At 34.8% G+C, this 25526-nt stretch overlaps 1 protein-coding gene across 2 annotated transcripts in view; it reads right to left on the bottom strand.

Annotated features, from left to right (window-relative positions):
• Nucleotides 1-25526, bottom strand: part of Pcdh11x (protocadherin 11 X-linked) — a 609896-nt gene that overhangs the window by 159849 nt on the left and 424521 nt on the right. For both annotated transcript variants that reach the window (XM_052735076.1, XM_052735067.1), the window contains exon 6: nucleotides 19337-19535. In XM_052735076.1, the coding sequence (XP_052591036.1) occupies nucleotides 19337-19535 (199 nt within the window). The remainder of the gene's footprint in view (nucleotides 1-19336; nucleotides 19536-25526) is intronic.

Genomic DNA, 25526 nt, shown 5'->3' with positions numbered 1-25526 from the left:
GGAGGCTACCTGGAAAACAGGACCCCAAGAAAGACACGGGGATCGCCCAATGACGGAGAAATGGAATGAGATCTACATGAACAGCCTGGACATGAGTGGGGGTAGTGAAGGGCGAGGGTCGAGGGAAAGAGAGCTTGGGGGAGCAAGAGATCCCAGCTGGATCAACAACAGAGACGGAGAACAAGGAATAGGAGACCATGGTAAATGAAGACCACATGAGAATAGGAAGAACAAAGTGCTAGAGAGGCCCACAGAAATCCACAAAGATACCCCCACAACAGACTGCTGGCAATGGTCGAGATACAGCCCGAACTGACCTACTCTGGTGATGGGATGGCCAAACACCCTAATTGTCGTGCTAGAAACCCCATCCAACTACTAAGGGATCTGGATGCAAAGATCCATGGCTAGTCCTCGGGGTGGATCTCTGGGAGTCCAATTAGCGAGAATGAGGAGGGTTTATATGATCGAGAATTGTTGAGACCAAGGTTGGATAAAGCACAGGGACAAATAGCCAAATGAATGGAAACACATGAACTATGAACCAATGGCTGAGGGGTCACCAACTGGATCAGGTCCTCTGAATGGGTGAGACAGTTGATTGGCTTGATCTGTTTGGGAGGCATCCAGTCAGTGGGACCAGGTCCTGTGCTCATTGCATGAGTTGGCTGTTTGAAACCTGGGGCCTATGCAGGGTCGCTTGGCTCGGCCTGGGAGGAGGGGACTGGACCTACCTGGACTGAGTCTACCAGGTTGATCTCAGTCCTCGGGGGAGGCTTTTCCCTGGAGGAGGTGGGATTGGGGGGTGTGCTGGGGGGAAGGTGAGGGGGGTGGGAGGGGGGATAACAAAGGAATCCATGGCTGATATGTAGAACTATGGTGATATTTTATTTGTATTAAAATGTTATTTGTATGTTAATAAATAAAGTTGCCCGGGGGTCAGAGCTATTAGCAAGCCATAGGAAAGCAGGGCAGTGGTAGCGTACGCTTGTAATTCCAGCACTTAGTAGGCAGAGCTGGGTAAGTCTCTGTGTGTTCAGGGATACAGCCATTATTGGATACACATGCCTTTAATCTTAATACCAATCATGGAAAACCTGGAGGCCTATACAGACAGGCTGTGAGGAGGCGGTCATGTGGTTGGGTTTACAACCAATGAGAAGGCAGGACAGGAACTCTATATAAAGACTTTAACACAGGGGTAGCTCTGGTTCGGAGAGGTAGGACCACTGCAGGAGGAAGGGTAAGGTTTTGGCTCTTGGCTCTGACCTCTTGGCTTTCTTCTTTGCATTGGTTCTGTGTTTATTGTTTGATGGGAAGGTTGGATACATCTACATAGAACTGAATTGTATTGCAAAATAAAAATAAAAAATTTTAAAAAAAAGGAAAAAGAAAATGAAATTTGACAGCTAAATCAATGAGAAGGAAGATAACTATTGTATTCTTTTATTGATATGCATCATGACTATCAGAAATTGTGTTCTGAACTGCAACAAACCTGAAAATGAAATTTGAGTTTAGCAAATATGTACGTATGTATGTGTATATATGTGTATATGTATATACAATTAAACTTGAAATTGATGAAATAATGTCAAGAGTACATCAGCTATGTAATGATAGTCTTTAATATAATATTACATTAGATTTTTATGAGGTTCTCTTATGGATAATTCTAGAAATACACCTCCCCTATTGTGGGGCATTTACCCCACCACACCCACAGTTCCCCAGAGTTTTCTTGAGTGCGAGCAGCAGGAAATATTAGATAGAAGGATTTATTGCGGAGAATATCGCGGAGATAAACAGATAGAAAATAAAGGATAGCCTCGAGAGGGCCTGGAACCTATTCCAACGGGCCCCCACTGTCTCTGCCCCAGGGTTTTTATAGAGACACCAAGGGGTAGAGCAAAAGACCTCCTCCCCCAGCACAGCCAAGTGCAGACCATCCCAGACACCTGCACTTAGGCCCGTGGTCTAATCATCCTCTATGCGGACCTGCTGGGTAAAGCCACGAGGAACCCGAGAACGGGCTCCCACACCCTATTCAGCATTATTGAAATAAAAATGTGTTTGTGTTTGTGCGGTATAAATAGAGTCTTAATTGCTCCCAATGAGAGACTACATTCACAAGAGCAAATTCATTACCTTTTCTTACCTACACTATATCCTCTAAGTAAAATACAATCATTAAACATTATTACTCAGCTGAACTAAGCAAGTCTATTTATAGTGTATTAAAAACAAAGCAGTGTGTAATTAACTTTGCCTTCAACCACCTATATCCTCCCTCTCTACTATCAAAGAATTCTAATGAAATAATCATTTCTATTTAACACCCACAACTGGGAGGTAAGGCTTGTCATTGACCCATGGAAAGTGTAAGTCCGCAGTAGTTTTCCTGGGACTTTGTTTTCCTTTCTTTCATATTACTAGAAATTAATATCTCCACAAAATTAAAAAAAAATCACTGAATACTGATATACACATATATATATATATCTATATTTACCTATACTTATATACTGTTAAATATATGAAGATATAAACACATATATAAGAAAAATAGAATCAGCTGAAAATACAATGGTAATACCTGATCTTTTATTTATCTAGGAAGCAATTTTTGAATTTTAGCTAATTATGGAAAATTCCAAGAAACTTAAGAACTATGTAATCAAAATATGCAAAGGAAAATCCCAAAGGCTTAGGTGTGTTTTATAGTGCCCCATAGCCAGGACTATAATTGCATGCTTCATGAAGCAACTCTATAGTACATACTGTAAATATATGCTATTTTTTGTTGTTGTTTAGAATATTATTCTATACTTGAAGTGATATTTCTCTGTTTTGAATGTCTACTAAATTGTTACATAAATTAAATAGTTCATATAAATAATATTTGCATGATAATTTAATTCTCCCCCTGAAATATTCAAGTATGGTATGATAATTTATCTTAAACAATATATTTTACTTCAAACAATGTATCTCTTATCAGAATTTGTTATATTATACTATGTCTCCAAATTAATAAATTACAGCTTCAGTACCTATGAATCACTGTCTCAGGGTTCATGAGTTCCAAGGCAAGTCTCAGACAGTGAGACACATTTTCAAAAAAGAAAAGAACAATTTAATAATGAGAAAGGTACTTTCTAAGAAGATATGAGGACTTTATAAACGTGCTAAGGGCACTGATTATTCATTGCTGCAAGGAGTGCCTTTGTTTGCCTTGCTTTCAATAGATTCAATTCCGCACCTAGAACATTTTCACTTCTGCTATGGATTGTGACAGTAAGCCACATTTACATATTTACAGTAACGCATGATGAATCTGTCTCTTTTAGCATATCAATCTACTCACTTATAGAGACTCTGTACACTCAAACATGAACATTTTACTTTTAAATATGTGATTTTAACTACTGTTGCTATTGTTAAGGACAATTATTCATCTCTGTGAAATATTCACTTGTTAAGTTTTAAAAATCTAAATTAATTGGAAATAGATGAAATAAGACATTTTTAGCTTGCTGAAGTTTTCATTCAAACCAGCCATAATGCTGAATAGATTTGGCTCCTGTTGATTTCTGTCAGGGAATAGGCAAAGTCATATACTCTGAGAGATGAAAACACATCTCCCTACAATTTCCCTAAGCATCTATATTCAGAAAACATCATGCATATTAAAAACAAAACTTCCCTTCATTTTATGCTCATTAGACTTGAGGTGCAAAGGCTCCTAAAGATATTGTTAGGGGGAGGGTGCAAACACAATGAATGATGATAATAAAACAAGATGCAAGACAAATAACCAGTCAATAATTCTTCAGTCTTTCCATCTAAAGTAGGATATATTAGTAAGCAATGAGATAAAGAAAGAAATAAAACTCACACATAATCAGCAGTACCCAAATTAAATTTGTTATCATAGGATGTATCTGTTTTGAATTGCTAAGCAAATATGCTTCCCAAAACTATTAGGATTTTAACAACAGGACATTTCTTTTTTATGAATCAGTAGGCATTCAGAAAAAAAAAAGATTTTTCTGGATAAATGCAAAAGCAGTGAAATAAAACAGTGTGGCCTACATTCAATAGGAAATTTATCTTTCTCCTTTCATCTAACTTCTGTTCCTTTTTTGGGTACCTTTTTCATTTATTACCTTATAGTAATTATTCTCAGTAATCTGGACCCTAGAGATGATCCAGAAGAGAAAGACTTTCCTAAATTCCCACACATAGAAGATGTTTGCTGACTCGACTAGTTGACAGTGCAGCTAGTACTTACTTAACTTTGGTAATGTGCTTTCTTTACTGTTTTGCCCTAATTAACTTACTAGAAATGAAATTTTGTAATACCTGTACACCAGGAACAAAAAATAGTCTTCATCTTTTCTTGGAGGGCACGGGTAAAATGCAATTGGAATGTGCTGTTTTTTGTATAAGAGCTGTGAGAACAACTATGATGTGTGAATGTTTATGTTTGTGTGCACACAAGTATGTGAGGCAATAGTAGAGAAAAAAGAGCAAGGATCTTTACAGAACAATCCAGCAAATATGTATTAACATGTGGATTCTATTTGTAATGCTTTTTTACTGGATTACTGTGAGACATAGCCTTAAGCATGTATGTTGTAAATGCCAGTGTGGTAAAATTTCAACTATCTATAAATAGAAAATAATTTATTTTAAAACTTTCCTACATTTCATCATGAGTTATTTGAATTCAACAAGCCACATGTTCTACTGTGGTTATTCATTTAACACATTAGTTAGAACTTTGCTTCCAAAGTGTGGTCAATTGACTAGCAGCATGAATATCAACTGAGGAGTTGTTAAAAAACATAACCTGAGTCCCCACACTTACTGGCGTGTTTTCACTTTTAAGAAGATATCAATCAGCCGGGCGTTGGTGGCGCACACCTTTAATCCCAGCACTCAGGAGGCAGAGGCTGGTGGATCTCTGTGAGTTCGAGGCCAGCCTGGTCTAAAAAGTGAGTTCCAGGAAAAGCGCAAAGCTACACAGAGAAACCCTGTCTCAAAAAACAATAAAAAAAAGAAGATATCAATGAAGTTTATGCTAATATAAGGTGACAAAGAGCTGTAAGAGAATGTTTTCCTCAAAAACTATTTTAAATTATAAAATGTATATGTGCATCAAATATGTAGGTATATATATATATTCATTTAGCACAATACTTGGAGACACCTGCTGTGGGATGGTCTTTCTGTATTCTGTGAATATGTGTTGCTACCATTGGTTAATAAAGAAGCTTCTCTGGACTATGTCAAGTGTTGGAGCCCATTTAGTCTTTACCAAGCAGGTCTGCATAAAGAGAATGATTGGATTATAGGCACCAGTACCAGGTGTCTGAGATGGTCTGCAATTGGCTGTGCTGCGGGGGGGTCTTAAAAAACCTAGGGCAGAGACAGTTGAGGCCTGATGGATTAGGATCCAGACCTTCTTGAGGCTATTCTGTATTTTCTACCTTTTCTCTCCCCGCTATCCTTCTAACTAATATTTCCTGCTGCTTCTACTCAAGAGTACTCTGAGGAAATGTGGGAGTGAGGGATGGCCCCCCACAGGCAAGTCAGGTTATAGCCATGTAGGAAATCCAAGAGAGAGAGAGGAAGAAGAAAGACAGAGTCAGGGAGATGCTGAGCTCTGCAGGGGGAGCAAGATGTAATGGAACACAGGTAACACCACAAAGCCAGGTCACAAAACATAGATTAATAGAAATGAGTTGAATTCAGTTGTAAGAGTTAGGTAATGATAAGCCTGAGTCATTGGCCAAACAGTTTGTAATATAATATAAGCCTCTGTGTGTTTATTTGGGACTCAATGGCTGCAAGACTGGGCAGGACAAGAAAACTACAACCTACAGATACCTGTTGCCCGCTCAACCATTTTAAGGACAAACTCAACGAAATTAAAAAAACAAAAACCTGAGACACAGGAAGATTAAATGTCACACTAATGGATCAAAACATTAATAAGAAGATAAAGGTGAGATTTTAATCCAGGCAGTTTCCCTCAACTACTTTAGAAATGCTTTTCTTCATAACTAATTATTGAACCATACATATTATAGCATTCACTAGGTTATTTTTTATTAGAAATTAATACAGGCCGGGCGGTGGTGGCGCATGCCTTTAATCCCAGCACTCGGGAGGCAGAGGCAGGCGGATCTCTGTGAGTTCGAGGCCAGCCTGTTCTACAGAGCGAGATCCAGGAAAGGCGCAAAGCTACACAGAGAAACCCTGTCTCGGAAAAAAAAAAAAAAAAAAAAAAGAAATTAATACAGAAATAGAAGAACCTGAACATTTGTACCTCTTACATCATAATGTATTTTTAAAATATTTATAGATGTTAAAATTTCATCAGGGAAAAAGTTTTTCTGGGAGTATACAAAAAAGAAATTCTTCTACGTTTGGAGACATACTATTGTAAAGACAGTTTGAATTTGCTACAGCAGGTTTAGCTATGGCAGTTTTGGAAATTCAGTTTAATGAGTGTGATTAGTTGTACCTATTCAGTGGTCTTTCACTCTGCCCCCAAAGCATTCTGCTTTCAACCTATATTGAGTCAAAATGTATACATAGATTCACTTCATTCTGCTTTGAATTAATAGTTTGTGTTTTTTTAAACTTACAGTTTGCATACTTTGAAACCCTCAGGGGTATTGAATTGGGCTCATTGTATTTAAGATCTTTCTCCATGGTATTTGGATGTCAGGTATTATATGTTATACATCAAGTTGTTCTGTAAAACTGAAATGGGGAAGGAAGACTTAATAGTTTAAGACAGTGGAATTTTTACTTGGAATTTCAATATCTGGATTTCATCCTACTTCAATCCTGAACGTTCAATTTTGTACTTGAGAAAAACAGGTATTTTGTGACATTTTTCAGTTTTTTCTGTTATCTAATTCATCTAAAAATAACATTAGGACAAGGGTCGATCATTACATTAAGAAAACATTCCTAATACTATAATATTTACAAGAGTTTAGATTTTTGACATAACTTTTATAGAACATTGTGTGTGGGAAAAATAAAAACAAACAGCTAAATAAAAATCTTGATAATTGATTCATCAATGAATGAGGTCTTTGTTGTGTTGTATTTCATAAATATCTTTAATGAGTGTTACATCTGTGCTGACTCACTTTAAATCAACTTGAAAAAGCTGGAGTAATCAGGGAAGAGAAAGCCTCAATTAGTAAAATGCCTCCACCAGACTAGCCTATGAACAAGCCTTTGGTGCATTTTTTTAGTTATGTTAATTAATTTATTTTTATTATTTCTTTTATTTTTGATATTAAAATAAAATTACATCATTTTTCCCTTCCCTTTTTTCCCTTTAAACCCACTCATTTACCCCTCCTTACTCTTTTTCAAATTCACAGCCTTTCTTTCTTCATTAATTATTACTTGCATATATGGAGATGTAGGTGATGTATATGTATATGTATGTATAGGCATATATGTGCTTATGTATGTGTATGTATATATGTATATATACTCCAAAACATAACCTGCTCAGTCTTCTGTATAATGTTATTTATATGTATGTTTTCACGGTTGACCATTTGGCACTGGATAACCATTCTTTTTCCTAGGGAGGACTATTTGTTCCACTCTTAGAATTTCTTATTTGTTTGTAATTCTTTGTGTAGGATTGATGTGAAAGAGCCCTGCTCACTGTAGGAGGTGCTACCCCTGGGATGGTGGTCCTAGATTTGATAAGAAGACATACTGTGCAAGTAAAAAATTCTGGATATAGCATTCTTCCATACTCTCTGCATCAGTTCCTGCCTCCAGGTTTCAACCTTGAGTTCCTTTACAGGCATTATCACAGCAATAGAAACCCCTGTGTTTGATATATTGTGCACCTCAATAAACTTATCTAGGGGTCAGAGAAAAGAACAGCCACTATATTAAACATAGATGTTAGGTAGTGGTAGCACACACCTTTAATCCTATCACTTGGGAGGCAGAGATCCATCCAGATCTCTGTGAGTTAAGGGCCACACTGGAAACAGTCAGGCATGGTGACACACCCACATATCCCAGGAAATGATGGCATGAAGCAGAAAGGTATATAAGGCAGGAGGACCAGGACCTAGAGACTTTTTAAGCTTTTAGGCTTTTAGCAGCAGTTCAGCTGAGATCCATTTGGGTGAGAACTCAGAAGCTTTCAGTCTGAGGATTTGTGGAAACAGGATTGGATGAGGAGTTGTTGAGGTGAGGTTGGCTGTGACTTGCTCTGCTTATCTGATCTTTCAGCATTCACCCCAATACCTGGCTCCTGAGTTTTTTATTAATAAGACCATTTAGCAATTCGTGTTACAAACTCCCATTAAGACAGTATCATTTCAACCACTTAATTTAAACTTCTTAAATGTAATGTCATCATTTTCATACAAAATGAAAGCAGCTTAGAATGAATTACAAGAGACATTCAAAACAGAAGAAGAGTTGAGCATAGAGCAGAATGAATAGGTAGTATATTCAGAGATTGACCTCCCTGAGATTATATTTAACTTTACAACACAGAGAAAATACAAATTCTAAATATGTTGATAATTCCAAGTTGCTCTGAAGTAGGGCAGAACGGTGTAATGATCGCTATGGTTCAGTAGGCTTTCACTGTTTTCTCTAAAAGTTTCTTTACTTATCTCCAATTATCATTTCAGAAATCAGCAAACTATATTGGTTTTTAAATTGTATAAGATTCTAAATGAGAAACTTAGTTTGAATGCAGGCCCTCATTACATACACAAAGTTTTCCATATGGATATATTACCATACATCCTTTGGGCAATGATGACTAAATTTTATTCTAGTTTACTCACAATGAGTTCATTCATTTAAATTGCAAAATGTAGGTGCTTACAAACATTAGTGACTTTTCTATTTTAGAGCATGATAAACATCAGTTCTTGGTTTAGGACATTAAGCTATTGATTAAAAGTTCTAAATCTCAGTTCTCTCATTTGCATTATGAGGAGTTTAGACTAGAAGTCATCCAAAGTCCCAAAGAGCCTGAAAATTCAAGGGCAATATAAAAGCCAACACCTGCACTTTCATATTTTGGGGTTTTAATAGTTATAAGGTAACCCTAAGAGGAGGATCAGTAAAATCCCTTCATTTTATAGCTAAGGAAAAGGAGACATAGTGGGGTTACAAGATCTATCCAAGGTTGCTGAGCTAGTTCATTGCAATTTATAGGTGAGATTTCTGTATCATGCAAGGTAATTACCTAAAAGATGTGATCTGTTTTGCTTTGTGGTGAAAAGATTTCATGAATAGTAATTACAAAATGAAGAAGTATGATGAAAATTGTTATTTAACATACAATATTGTGAAAGCATGATTCAGTCAGTTGTTTACAGAGTCTCCATGTAGCTTGCTTGTCTGCTTTGTAACCCAGAAGATGTGTTTTCTTTTTTCCTTCTTTCTATCTCTTTCTTTCTGACATTATGGCTTATTCTCCATTTTTTATATTTGAGAATTTCAGACAAACCTATAATATAGTTTGATCAAACACACAACTATGCCCTCCCTCAAATGACTTCTAATCCCCCCACCAAATTTCCTTCCCAACTGCAAGCACTATTTATTTTTTTAATAACTCACTGCAGTCACTTAATGCTGCCAGTGTGTACATGTGTGTCTGAAGTTCCTCTCCCCCTGCCTGTGTGTACTGTGGCACTTCGTTAAAAATCCACTGCTGAACAGATCAGCCAGCTCAAAAGGCGTAGATTCTCTCTTCCTCTTCTCCAACTCCCTTCCAAAAGCTGCTGTGTTTTACACCATGCCTGTTCTTCCATTTTCCTTACAAAATTTAAAAATTATTCTGAGCTTCAAAAATCTGAAATAATTTTTAAAAGTAGGTTTTAAAGAAATAATGAAAGGTAGTATGTAAAATCAGCAGCTTGCCATAGCTTTGAGGTGATTTTCTAGGGAAAAAAACACAAAACACACACAAAAAAACCTTCTAATTGCTAATTTCATATGTGCTATTTGGAAGAACATTTCCATATAAACTAAAAGTATCCCAAAATCACATAAATAAAATTAGTGTGTCAGATAAATATCATGAAGCAATAGATATGGAGACAAGTTTACTTAGATTATTGATTTAACAGGGGGTAAAACTGACTCAGCACACACTTGTCACTTCTACTTTAGTCTCTATTGGAAATTTTCAAAATCCAATAAAGATGTAAATTTAAAATTACAAAGATCACTCTGACAGATTGTCCATAGTTATTCATTATGTAATGAATTTATTGGTATCCTCACTAGATATTGCATGTTAGTGTGAGCAGTTGTGAGAGTTGCAAGTTATTTTGCAACTTAAAAGCATCAAGAGGATTCGAAATATATTGCTGTGGTACTCCTTATTCATTGTCATTTATGCATTATTTAAGAAATTGGCATGTGGCTAATATTGCTAAATAGTCTAAGTCACTCAACAGTTGTAGTTTGCCCCTCTAATTATACTGACTTTCAAAAACCTACAAAAAGAAGCAAATGGAAAATGATCTTGTTTTACAATGAAAGAAAAATTAGGAGAAAGAGTCAGATAAAAGCAGACAACAGAAGAAGGTCATAAAATGAATTGATGCTTGGCTTATAAATAATATAACATAAATGTCAAATGAACTTTATTATATGGCGTAGGTAGCCTAATAAAAATTTAGAAGCACAGGAATGCCTATTGTGCAGAGAAGGCCACTGATTCTCTGTCACTGAATGTGGTTATTCAATTTACTGACACTGCAGACCTTATGGCATTGGCTTTCAGAGGCAGCTGGTGCCAAGTTCCCAGAGCTTGTCATTTTCAAACAGAAAAGACAAGATAAGAGATTGCTTTACTTACAGAGGCCTGCTTTCGAGTGATAAACCTCCACCTAATCCATATTAGATTTAAGATACTAAAGATAACACTCATCTTCCAGGCTGTCACCAAAATGGAATGCTGTAAATGTCTTCAAGTTTCCAACTTTAAACACATATTTCTTATTTTGATCCATGACCTTTGTAACATTTTTTAAGATCATCTCTTGTAGGAAATCCTCCTTTGCCTTCACTAAGCTTACATATTACAAATTAAAAAAAAAAAACACTTTTCAATTGGTTTTCATTGTGACTGAATTTTTTACTTAGGGAAGTTGGAGATGATAGACCATTCACTACAATAATTATTTTACCCTGCTGGGGACACACACATTTATTCTAAGCACTCAGGAGACAGAGGCAAGCAGATCTCTGAATTTAAGGCCAGCCTGATCTACAGAAAAGTTTCAGGACATCTAGGGCTGCACAGAGAAACCCTGTCTCAAAACTCTCCCCCTCAAAAAAAATTTAAAAAAAAATAATTGTTTTACTTATTTTTTATTATAATCTACATTTTAAATAAACTTCAATGGAAAGGAACTGACATATTACATACCTCTTAATTGGTAAAATTTCTCCATCTCCCTAAACACATTGAGGTTTAAAAAAAAAAATCTATGACTGTCACATGTCCTTTACTTTTTTAGCAGAACTCTTGAGAACCCATAAATTTCAATATATGTTTTCAATATAACACTATTACTGTAAAACAGATCCTAAAATAAGCCAGTAGTCATAAATAGTATCAATGTTTTTCAATCCACTTCTTTTAGAACAACAATTGGTTCTGCTTTTTATTGTTTCCTTAAGATTTTGTATATGAAACAACATTTTATTATTCCATTACAATTATAAAGCTGTTCATTCTGTTCTGTTCACAAACCAATGACAAATGAAAACATTTTGTTGTATATTTAGCAAGCTAGAGTCACCATGTTCAGGCACCTTATCTAAATAACTAATATCACTGGTAATCATAACCCTGCTTAGAAATGCTAGTGGACAGATTTTTCAAATAATTTCACATTTGGTGAACTGTTTTATATTATATTTTTCTTCTGTGATCTGGCATTATTTTAGGCTAAGAATACAGTTTTTAGAAACAGATGATCCTGGATTTATGGATGGACCCATATCACTATAATCTCATACTGTATAAAAATACTCTGTCACAAGTACATTTAATACACCTAACTCATCAAGCATTATAGATTAGCAATACAGTAGGCAGTAGAGTATGGGTAGATTTTCCACATAATGGAAAGACTCAATGCTGTTTGAGGTTTCATAAAACATTATCTATTCCAAGGAAGTAACCAAAATTCAAAATTGGAGCTTTAATTTCTCTGAATACATGCTGCTTCCATAAAACTGTATTTGAAAAATCATAATCTAGCTATTTTCAATAAAGGGACATTTGTATACAGCCAATTAGTGTCAGAATCAGCTAAGTTAATCAGTCTTCAGGTGGAGCATAACTTCTCATAAGTGGATTGAATTCCCTTTTATTTCTCATAACATTGTAAACAAATTGGACATTCACATTTATGTTCAGTGAAATATGTGAATTTGTGTGAGAATTCCCTAAAAAGTGTCTCATAAGAAAAAGGCTTATGGAGTCAAATTACATTCATTGTTTCTTAATTACAGTGCTCATGGGATTGCACACCTGAAAATCTAGTATTCCAGAGGCAGGAGCAGGATGATGGAAAATTCAAGAGTATCCTGAGCTATATACTTATTTCCATGTCCACTCTGTCTCACAAAAACCAAAGGGAAAAATATCTTATTAGCCTACAATATATAGGTAACAGTTAATAAACTATTCATTAGAAGAATGCTAGAATTTTCTGGAAATGTGCTAGTGTCTCCTCAATATATAAAGAATATTGTTTTTTTCTCACTAAATAAATCAATTTCTCCTTGGATTTTTAGATTAATAACTAGAATAACCCTCCTAGTTCATCTGTACTCCTATAGTATAACAATATTTGATTGGTGTTTTTACTTTGATTTTACTTTGTTTTTGGCTTATAGACTTAATTAAGTACCTAATATACTTAATTACAGAGGTGCATTTTAATGATACATTACTAGAAGAAACACTTTTAAGGTTTTATAGGTTTATTTATTTATTTTTAATTTTACCAGTTGTCAATCTTTAGAATTAGATGTTCAGCTAATAAAACACTCAACTCACATTTACCCTTGTGATACTCATATCAACAGTTTTAGCTAACCAAGACAATTTTGGCAGATCTCTGTGTATTAAAATAGTCAATCAAATCATTTTCCCACTTCTTACACCAATTAATTAGGTGATGGTAGAAGGTCAATCAAAATGTATAACTACTTCTTTTCTGTGGATGAATTAGTAGTAATAGAGTACTAAGCAAACCTAGTTAGTGAAAGAGATGAATGCCAAAATATGTGATAACATGAGATACAATATAGTAGACATATCATTTGAAAATTAAGGATAAAATGTATTTCTCTTTCTTTGAAATATAGAATTCATATATTTAGTCTTGGGACTCTATTTTTTTTCTGTTACTAAATGCACATTGTATGATTGAAGACAAAACATATTAGTTAATTAATTTTTGGCAATAAATACATTTTATACTTAAGTGTTTTGTTTTCTTGAGGCTCAAATGTTACCCATTAGGTGATTTACTTAATAATATGTTCAGGAAGATCGGCTTCATGTGTGCAACAACCACACACAGTGGAAACATATTGTAAAAGGCCCATGATCATTTGATTGAAAGAGAAACATTTATTAAGCTAAGATAGCCCTCTCTTAATTTTTTTTTTATAAAAAGGGTTTCATTCAGCTCAAGTTGGTCTCAACCTCATTCTGAAGCTTAAGATGACACTAATTCCTAATTCTTTTGCATGAACCGCCAAGGTACTAGGTACTAGTATGCCATGAAACCTAGCTTTTCTCTTTAGTTTATGGAAAAATTACTGTAAAGATAAGAGGTCAGGGGCTACTAAACTACTGAGCAAATTAAGTCTCTTTAGGAGAATTTAAACATATCAGTTCCAAAGGAACATTAATTACAAGCAGTCAATTTATAATATAACAGCAAACTGATAGAAATTTAATAGTAAAAGTACATACATTATGAGGGAGAAACTCATATGTACTGCCTTCATATGTAAGTACTTTTCATAATCTCTAATGTTTGATGTGGTATACACTAATATTTCTGCCAATCTTAGAGAACAGTACAAATTATAATACAAGAACATAGTTTTACAAAAGTAAGATGGAATTTTTTGTTTTGTTTTGTTTTGTTTTTCGTGATAGGGTTTCTCTGTGTAGTTTTGGTGCCTGTCCTGGATCTCGCCCTGTAGACCAGGCTGGCCTCAAACTCACAGAGATCCACCTGGCTCTGCCTCCTGAGTGTTGGGATTAAAGGTGTGTGCCGCCAACACCAGGCCGAGATGGAAAATATTTTTAAATATTATTTTCAAAATTGTATTTTACCAAATTACACACAAATATGGCCAAGAGATCATACACAATGTATTTTTTTTAGTATCAAGAGTTTTCAAATCTCTAGACAATACTGCACCTGGGTGGATGAAATACACTGCTATGTAGTTAGACTGTGCACTTTACCAGCGCCATATGTTGTCTGTTTCTCCAAATGCATTTTCAGAACTTTCCTTGAAAATCTGTATGCTATTTGTTAAAATATACACTTCAACCCAAAACCACTACAAATGTCATTTTCAGATGGACTTTATGTTTGGTGTTATTTTTTATTAGTTTAGCTAATATCAAAGAACATGAAAATGACACACATAATGTAATAATGTTACAATAAGAGGAAAGATATGGAGTGTAGCTCCAAACACACAGAACTGTTAACTAGTGTGCTAAGTGACCCTAATATCAAATGCTTTAAAAAAACTATAATATGAAATGTAAACTTTCAGAAAGCATTCAAATTGAGTGACACAAGATTTGTTACTAAAGTTGTTTCCTGAACAAATAGATAAATTAATTATTTCCATTTTTTTTAATTTACTGACATTTGTTATTTTTGGTTATATGTAAGTTTGTATCTGCATGTGGATTTGCACATTTGAGTACAGGTGCATATTGGTGGAAAATGTATTGGAGATGGAGTTAAAGGCAGTTGTGATGCAAGAAACCTAACTCTGGTATTCTTCATGAACAATAAGCACTTAATTTCTGAGCTATTTCTCCAGCTACATTACTTTTTTTTGTCTTACAAATAAATTTAGTATTATTGGAAAAAAACTTAAGAAAATGAACTGTGTAGTTTATTAATATAATCAGTGATTTTTGGTCAAACAAGAGGCCATATAATCAAAGTAGTATTAACAAATTCCTCTAGCAAGTTTTCACAAAAATCTTATTTATGAAAACTATATTTCTGTTTTTGTGAACCTATAAGGGATTTATAGAACTACATGCTCTTTTGAGCAATTCCTTATCAGGAAAGAAAACAGATTGAGGATGTAGTACATTTCAAAATATGAGAAGGTAGCTGGAACTCACAAACATGTTGAAGCACAATATAAAGGGACATCTTTGATCAGTAGGAAAATCGATCATTATTATTACCCACTGTAAAAGTAAGTTTTAAGTATTGACCCAATATTTAGTTTTGTGTACAAATGAAATTTAACTTTTAAATAGCCCTAAATGTCACCTAGGTTCATTAAATAACAAGTAACACAAACACAATATTTGTTTGCTAATATTACAGCCAACATCCAGATTAATTTAATTTAAAATAAAGCCTACTGATCTTTGAAAACTTGGAATTTTCAATTGTTTCATTCTGTAGAATAAATATGAAAAAAACGCTCAATGGCTAATATTACGGTTTCATTTTTATGTGAGAAGAAAAATGGTCAGTGCTAGTAATTGAAACAAGATTTTATATACACATATATATGCATTTTAATGTATATTACATAGAACTTATTATGTTAGCTAAAGTCATATCACTAATACTTGTGTCTTTATGTTGACATCAGGGATTGAACATAATGCTGCATCTTTAAATACAAATAAGACAAGCTCGTTTGAAGAATGATGAATGAATCTGTACTTATTAAATATCTTAATAAAATTAGAATTATTGTTGATACAGCTATATGCAATTTTAAATGTTCTATAATTTCAAATATATATAATGTATAGTATATATAATCATTTTCTATAACTATAAATAATATCACATCTTGTCTCATTCAGCTTAAAAGATTATGTTAGGATTGGATGTTCATTCTGAGTAATCTTATTTGAAAAGGGATTAGTAACAAGACATATGCAAACAAATCTGCTTTTTTCTAACTTGTAAAAATGATATTTCTTCTACCCTTGCATTCATATTAATCCACAAGATACGATAGGGATATATTTAAAATGATAGTTTATGAGTGGAAAGACATTTCTATGTAATGTATATATTATTCATCATCATACATATTTTAGAGAAATTTATCTTTGTTCATCAGAGTAGTGAATCTTTTCACAACTAAGTACAATCCTCAGAAAGTAAAGGAAGATAGACCATTATAGATGTTTCCTGAAAATTTATATTTTTCAAATAAATAATATTAATTATTCTGAGTATGTAATTGAAAGTACATAATGGAGAGATCAGGTGTTTAAGACTTTGTTTCTATTGTTTTACATTGTTAACACCTTTGTTTGAGCATCTGTTTTTGCAGTGAGGAAAATGATACTGTGTTGTTATTTATTGTGAATATCTAGGTTTACATTACATCTTGATGTTTAACCAATATATTCCCCCTAATTTTTCATCATCCAAAGGAAGAGATTAAATATGACGAGAAAGACTGGAGAGAAGGCTCAGTGGTTAAAAGCATCAACCACTCCTGAAGATCTGATTCATTTCCAGCACCCATATCAGAGGCTCACAAGCACCTGTTGTTGAAAAATTCCAGGAGATCAAAACCCTCTTCTGGTCTCTGTGGCCATTTACACAAATGTGGTATACATATACATTCAGGAACACAAAAATACATATGAAGTAAAAAAAAATCTTTAAAATTGATAAAGAATACACAAATACAATGAGCAAGTTGTAGCTAGAGTTTTCCTGCCTGGCCCACAGCCAGGACAAATCTCTCTCACCTGCCAGTCCCACAGCCGCTGAAACCCGACCAAGTAAACACAGAGACTTATATTGGTTTCAAACTGTATGGCTGTGGCAGGCTTCTTGCTAACTGTTCTTATATCGTAAATTAATCCATTTACATAAGTCTATACCTTGCCACGTGGCTCGTGGCTTACCGGCATCTTCACATGCTGTTTGTCATCGTGGCAGCTGGCAGTGTCTCTCTGACTCAGCCTTCCACTTCCCAGCTTTATTCTCCTCCTTGTCCTGCCTATACTTCCTGCCTGGCCATGGGCCAATCAGTGATTTATTTACCAACCAATCAAAGCAACACATTTGCCATACAGAACATCCCACAGCAGCAAGTAAATATTTAAAAGTTCATATGTTTAAAATTCTGCATCCACAGTATCCATGATAATTAAGTGATGTTTCAAAATTTACAATTTATATCCGTTTACTTAATATGCTTATATCAGTTATTTTGTTCTATTCATATTTGTTTATATTCATAATACCTTTCTATCACATATGTGGAATTTTTTTTCCATTCATAACTTTATTTATAAAACTTGAATGTGGAACAAATTTTAAATTTAGGAAATCTAACAATATTTTATTATATGCATACCTTATTGAATTTTGTATTCTACAAATGTACTATGTTTTCTACATGTTCAAAAATAGTTTTATTATCATTAATAAATTAATGTATAACATCAAATTAATCTTTAAAAAACATTACTCATCTCAAGGGTTTGCAAAAGAAACCCTATTTTTAGTGTCTTCTCTCTGGAGATCAAATGTGAAATTTCATTCATTAAATTTTCTATGTTGTTTTGTTTTGTTTTTTTTTTAAATCTTTGGGGGCCTGCCACCCAGCTCCCAAATAAATACATGTCGACTAAATCTTACTTATGAATGCCCAGCCTTAGCTTGGCTTGTTTCTAGCCAGCTTTTCTTAGCTTAAATTATTCGTTTCTCTTTAACTACATTTTGCCCCTGGGCTTTTTGCCTTTCTTTATTCTTTTTTCTTTCTTCCCTCCTTACTCCATGGCTGGCTGTGTAGGTGGGTGACTGGCCCTTGGTTTCCTCTTTTCTTTCTCCTTTTCTTGTTCCTCCCCCTGCGTCTAGATCTTTCCTACTATTTATTCTCTCTACCCTCCAGCCTGCTATTGACTGTTTAGTTCTTTATTACACCAATCAGATGTTTTAGGCCAACAAAGTAATACAGCTTCACAGTGTTAAACAAATGCAACATAAAAGAATGCAGCATATGTTTGCATCATTTAACCAGTATTCCATAGCATAAACAAATGTAACTCATCTTAAACTAATATTCCACAATTTTCTCTTATAATTATTTTATTATTTTTTAATTTTAACAATATATTTTAATAATGTTCTTTCTTCTCCTTCAACTCCCCCCAGATCTTAACTACCTCTCTACCCACCCAAATCATTTTATTTCTCTTTCTGTCTCTCAAAAAAAGAAGTCAAATCGAAAAAGCAAACAAAAAATAAATAGAAAAAGAACAGAAACAAAAAAATGAACACACACACACACACACACACACACACACACACACACACACACACACACACACACACAAAAGTGATCATTTTGTTCTGGCAAATTACTCCTGGGAATGGAGCCTAACCTGTAGTGTGATTGATATACACAGTCTGTTCCACAGGAGAAAACTGATTTTTCTCTTTCCCAGTAGGTATCAATTGTAAACAGCTTCTTGTTTAAGGATGGGACTTTTAAACAATGACATGACACAGGAATGTGATGATAGTGTATTATTGAAATCCTCAGTCTAATTTCCCCTCCAATGGAGTTAGAATTCTTATTTCTCCTGAAATACTTAGAAACGATTTTATCTCTATTAAAACACAAATAAAGTATAAAATAATATAAAAATTAGGTATCATTTATAATGTGCACAAATTAAGTGAATGAGAGAAAAATGGCAGATTGCACATAAAGATGTGCAAAAATGGAAATATCCTATCTGTGCCTAAAGAAAGTGACTGTTATAATTTTCCTAATAAATTTTGTTTAGAGTATCCACTATCCTGTATTTTGAATACTATAAGTTGTATATATATATATATATTATATATATATATATCACCCACCATATTAGGTTTACCTTTTAAGAATATGATACTAGTCACAGTAACATAACTCATTGTCCCTTATAATTAGAGCTATGAAGACCAAATGATTTGCAAAAAGAATTAATCTATTTCTATTGATGAACTAGGAAAGGATCACTTACTAGATTCAGGATCAGAGTTGCCATCCCCTTCAGTGCGGTTGTTTGGTGCAGCATGATCAAAGTACTCTTCCTGAGGATAGCCAAGAGGCAGGGCATGGGATGTGCTGGGAAGGCTGCCTGAATCATGGTCTCCCAATCCACCATCACTGATGCTTTCCTGAGAGCCTTCTGGTAGATGAAATGTGACACGTCGCTGAGACTGAAAGGAACAAAGAAAATTACAGGGTTTCAGCAATATTCTGAATAATTGCTTAATGAATCCAATTTATAAAATGTATTATTTCAGCTATCTTGTAAAGCCACATAAAATTATCTTGCACTGTGAACAATTTCAGGCTTTTGTGAGCAGGCAGATCTGTTTTCAAACCAGTTTCACCTGGCAGCAGTGTTGCCTGTATTATATTTCTAAACAGAGCACATTGAAAGACAGAATGAGCAGGAATATCTTCTAATCAAGAAACCTGTAGGGTTTGTGCTATTTGAGCACACTAGAAATTTTTGATCATCATTTTAACATAGAATTAAAATGATTTGTCACTTAGCAGTATTTGTCAATAATATATCTTTTGAATTACAAGAATGGATGACTATAACACAACTTCTTTGCTTTTCTGTGAGATTCTGGTGAACTGAAACAGTAGTGACTTTATTTAATAATGTATACTTTAAAATTAAAACTTTTACCTTTTAGAATAAATTTATTGGTCAGGTTTTTGTTAGTATTCATTTAACTTCATTCTATTCTACAAAAGCAAAAATAGCCACATACTATGGATAACTGCTAAGGACAATTATAAAGACAAGCTATAAGAATTGTTGTAAGTGAGAACAACAGCAGAATATACAATGTCTAAATAAGTTAAAACAGAAAAAACGGGGCATAAGACTTTGAATGTAAGAAGTCTATGAATTCTAGGAATAGAAATAGGCAGACCAGATGCAACACCATTTTAGTTGTCAGTAGTACTATTTTACACAGTAACTAGTGTACAAAGATAGCCTCCCGATTGGATCTCACTTTCCGGCTTTTACAACATTCATCTGGACCCAATAACTCTGGACTGGCCAGTATAATCAAACCTCCAATTCCTGCTTTGTTCTCTTGGACTCCTCATGATTTTCACTTCTCTTGTTTGGGCTTCCTAATAAAATAGTGTTGTATTCTTCAAAGTGCAGAGTGTTATAATAGTTTATAGAAAGTATAGATGCTGAATGCTCGAGTTTAAAAGCACTAAATAAGCCTTTTTTTTATTTTTTTATTTTTTATTTATTCTTTTCTCATATAATACAACCTGACCATACTTTCCTCTCCCTCCTCTTCTCCCAGTCCCTCCTCCCACCTTTCCTTCCCCTCTGTTCTTCTGTTTCTCTGAGGGTATGTGCCTACTCTTAATGTAACTTGTTAATCTTTGGTGTTCTTCTAATAAAAAAAAAAAGTTCTCAGCTAGTCGAATGTGTTAAGAAATTCCTTGAAAACAGAAGGTAGAAACTGGCTAGAAATTTTTAAATAGAAGACCCCTCAGAAAAGTACACAGTGTCTTTCTAGGCTAAAAGCTAAAAATGTCCTTGAGCATCTTAGTAGCAAATGTTAAAATTGTTTTGGCGGATCTGATCTCTTTTCTGGCTTCTAAATACTTTTAAGGTGACCTCTTCAGAGGGAGCAATGTTTTGAGCAGAAAATCCTGGTCAGGAGAGTAGGATCTCTGGTCTAGCTAGAAACATGATGTTCCAATTGGGCTGGTTAAGGGACCTTCTCTAAGAAGGTGGGCTCAATTTAAGCCATGTTTAAACACAGGCAGACGAATTAGTTCTTTAATGAGATACTGTACATTTCCTTCCCAGAAACCTAAACCCTAGAGCAGAAACTTCGATGGCCACAGGCTGCAGGGTAGCTACCATGGAGCTTCTAAGTCAGTTTGTATTTCTAAATTCAGAAAAGTAAAACTCTTCCTTTCTAATCATGTTTTCCTTAACTCTTTAGGACGTCCCGTAACATTTGGGGGTTCTTTATTCTTTCTGTGAAGCTGTGCTTTCTGTCAGGTGGCTGCTTTTTCACCATGTAGCCACCTTGCCGCTTAAATTACAGGGAACTCTTTTTCTACTATTCCATTCTCCTCTTTCAGGCAGGTGCAGGGATTTTATACCTTGCCTGTCTGTGGTGATATATTGTACCCTAATAAATTTCCCTGAAGATCAGAGATGCAAAGCAAGCCACAGCCACCACCTGTTACCTCACCAACTCTTCAGCCTGAAAGAGCCTTTCTAGCTGAAAGGCCTCTAGCCAAAAGGGCTTCATCAATAGAGAAGCCTTTAGTTCCTGTCTCTGCGCACCTTATATACCTTTCTCCACCCACCCATACCATTTCCTGTCTCAACATTCCTAGTGCTGGGATTAAAGGTGTGTTATTCCCAAGTATTGGGATTAAAGGTGTGTGTCACCACTACCTGGCTCTGTTTCTCTCCTAGACTGAGTCAATCTCATGTAGTCCAGGGTGACTTTGAACTCACAGAGATCCAGACAGATCTCTGCCTCCTGAGTACTAGGATTAAAGGTGTGTGCCACCACTGCCTGGCTTCTATGTTTAGTCTAGTGGCTTGTCCTGTTCTCTGATCTTCAGGCAGATTTATTAGGATACACAATATATCACCACACTTGTCTGGGGATTTTTCCTTTAAACTATAATAGAAATGATCTTGAGCTTAAATGAAAAAAAAATCCTAATACAAACAATGGATAAACTGTATGCATATTTTTGTAATAAACAACAATCATCCTCTAGAATCTCCACTACAGCAATGTTGGGAAGTAGAATAGAAATCATTTTTGGTTAATGGTTTAATGGTAAACCTTTCAGCTTACAGAGACATATACTTTGACCTTCATCCCATCTTCTCAAAGGTCATCTTATAGTATAAAAACAGCTTTAGAAAATATAGACATTAGTAAGTTTTATTTGATTGCTTTAAACGGTTTAAATATGTATAAAACTTATCTGTCTGGAAAGACTATTTTTGTTCAAACTTTTAAAAACATTTTCCCTGCTGGCCATAGCTTGCAGAAACTCTGATGGAGGCTAATTTTGTCATTCCAACATAACAGCTTTAGATCATTTTCTCACTAAGAAACTAGAAGCATTGTAGTTTTAAGTTTAACTTTACTCACTTGCACCTGCTAGTTATGATCACTAATATATTTTCAAGTAAAATATAAATATGTATATTTGTCAGCCTTTTAAAAATTAAAAACCTTGGAAAATAGGTTGAAAAGTCTACAAAATATTACAACATAAAATTAATGTATCATTAGCTATTACAGAAAACTTAAAGTTAACAGAATACTATATGCATGATCTAAATTACTACACATAAAATAAGCTAGATTGGCACAAAGCTATAATTTATTTTCTTATAGTAAATAACTATTTATAAAAAAACTAAATTTATGCAAATACATAAGTATTTGTATATTCCAGACATAGAATATTTTACTATGTACCAGCATTTCAATATTATATTAAAGTTTAGTGCTGTGGATATTGCTCTGTATAAATAAAACACTGATTTGTGGTGGTATTGTGTTCCCCAAAATATTGTGTATCCTAATAAACTTATCTGGGGGTCAGAGAACAGAAAAGCCACAATATTAAACATAGAGGTTAGGCAGTGGTAGCACATGCCTTATGGCTACCCACTACACTGATTGGTCAGTAGCCAGGCAGGAGGAAGTATAGACGGGACAAGGAGGAGAATAATTCTGGGAAGTGGAAGGCTGAGGCAGAGAGACACTGCCAGCCACTGCCATGAAAGGCAAGATGTAAGGTACCAGTAAGCCATGAGCCATGTGGCAACTTATAGATTAATAGAGATGGGTTAATTTAAGATATAAGAACAACTAGCTTGAAGCCTGCCATGACCATACAGTTTATAAGTAATATAAGTCTCTGTGTGTTTACTTGGTTGGGTCTGAGTGGCTGTGGGACTGGTGGGTGAGAGAGATTTGTCCTGACTGTGGGCCAAGCAGGATCAGAAAAACTCCAGCTACAGTATAGTTTTATTATTTAAAATTTTATAGTGTTAAAACAGATAATAGAAAATATTAACAAAGAACCACTGCTGGTATAAATACAAAGATTTTGATAGCTTAATCTCTGTGGTTAAAGAGTCAGTAATCTCTTTTCAAGAACTGAAGTCCCCAGTAAATAGTACATAACATTACGGAAAATGACAGAAGTGGTGGCTATGTACATTCCTTTTGGATGTAAAGACAGTGACACAGTGTGTATACTTGTTTATCTACACTAAAAATACCAAGACAATTTTAGGACAAAGATATCCTGTTCTGTGTTAGTCACTTACTAAAAACCATTGCAAAGAAGTGCCCTAGAATGAATGTGTAGTAGGTTTGGACATATATCTTAACATTCATTGAATTCTCAAAAGGATAGATGAGAGAGAATAAGTGAGTCTATATGGATCAACCTCAGGGAATAAAACTCACTCCTTTTGTTGACCATCCTGAATGTGCTTAAAAACACCAATACACCATTACTATTTCAGCTTTGAAAGTCGTTCTTCCACTTGAAACTTTTCTGTATATGCCATATATACTTGAAGACCCAATTATAGGACAGACACACTAACAAAAGCTCTTGTTTATTCTCACTTTTATCAATTGTTAGAATGTCTCAACTATAGATCATGATGAACTGTTTGATCAAAAGATATAAAATTATCTGATGTTCAATTACATCTTGGGTGTTTGAGTTCTTTCTCAATTCTACTTTCAAAGTTTATGATCTTATATATATTTTGTCTGTTTTTGTAATTCTTAGCAGTCCAATATCAATCACATGAACTTTCTCTCTCTCTCTCTCTCTCTCTCTCTCTCTCTCTCTCTCTCTCTCTCTCTCTAGCTCTCTCTCTTGCGCTCTCTCTCTCTCTCTCTCCTCTCTCTCTCTCTCTCTCTCTCTCTCTCTCTCTCTGTGTGTGTGTGTGTGTGTGTGTGTGTGTGTGTGTGTGACATTAATTTAAGTACCCACATGAGGCAAGTAGAGTGAATTGTATCCCCTGGAGCTTGAGATTCACAGTTGTCATCTTCCCCATGTGGGTTCTGGGAACTAAACTCTGGTCTTTTGGAAGAGCAGCAAGTACTCCTCCTATCTACTGAATTATCTTTAGGTAACGGTCGGGCCAGTTTCCAGCAACCATCAGGGTATGCAAAATTCCATGAAGGTGGCAAGGGCTTAGGAAAATTCTTATCTATCTAAAGGCTAGACTTTTTTCTATGTGAGGGGAAAAATAAGGAAACATGCAACACACTCTTTTACTTCATCTTAAAAAATCCTCTCCTCTCAGTATATATCTTTGTCTCCACACAGATATATTCCACATTGTTACATTCTCCATACAGTCAAGTTACATTCCACACTGTTACAGTTTCCATAAATTCTCCACATAGCCATACCTCTTTTGCACAGTTACATCTTCTTTTTTACATAACTCCATATCTCTCTTCTATACACATTTCTTCTTTCTACTCTGTTACATATTATTACATTATTTATTCACTTATTATTATTAATCACTTCACATATTAGTAGATCATTTATTCACTCTTTACTCACTCATTTTCCCATTCATTCACTCTTTTACCTTACTCTCATGCTTCTTCTTTGATCTCTTCACACTGCTCCTTTCTCTTTGCTCATAGAGCTACATCCGTCACTCAGCACACACATGCACTCTTCCACACCTTACCCACTCACCCATTGCTCTTTATATAGTTCTTACATATCGCCTCCTCAGCACACACATACACACACAGACACAGACACAGACACACACACACACACAAACACACACACACACACACACACACACACACACACACACACACACACGCACACACACATACACATTCATTCACTCTTACCCTCTGCACAGCTCTTTTCACAGCAGTTCTCTCCATAGTCTCACTCACTCATCCACAGCTCTTTACATAGTTCCTGCAGTTATCTGTCTGCCCTACCTAGTGTTTTAATTCTCCAGGAAATGTTGTCTTAAGTAAAACTGTTCAAATTGGTTCAAATTGAATGGTTTATAGTCTTCTTAAATTTAAAATTTGATGGGTTATGGACACTGAGCTTTTTCTTTTTTTCTTTCTTCTTTTCCCCACAAATCATTACTTTAG

The sequence above is a fragment of the Peromyscus californicus genome, unplaced genomic scaffold (genome assembly GCF_007827085.1).
Source record: "Peromyscus californicus insignis strain IS unplaced genomic scaffold, ASM782708v3 Scaffold_10__1_contigs__length_136768540, whole genome shotgun sequence".
Taxonomy (NCBI): domain Eukaryota; kingdom Metazoa; phylum Chordata; class Mammalia; order Rodentia; family Cricetidae; genus Peromyscus; species Peromyscus californicus.
This window is presented reverse-complemented; position numbering and strand designations above follow the sequence as displayed.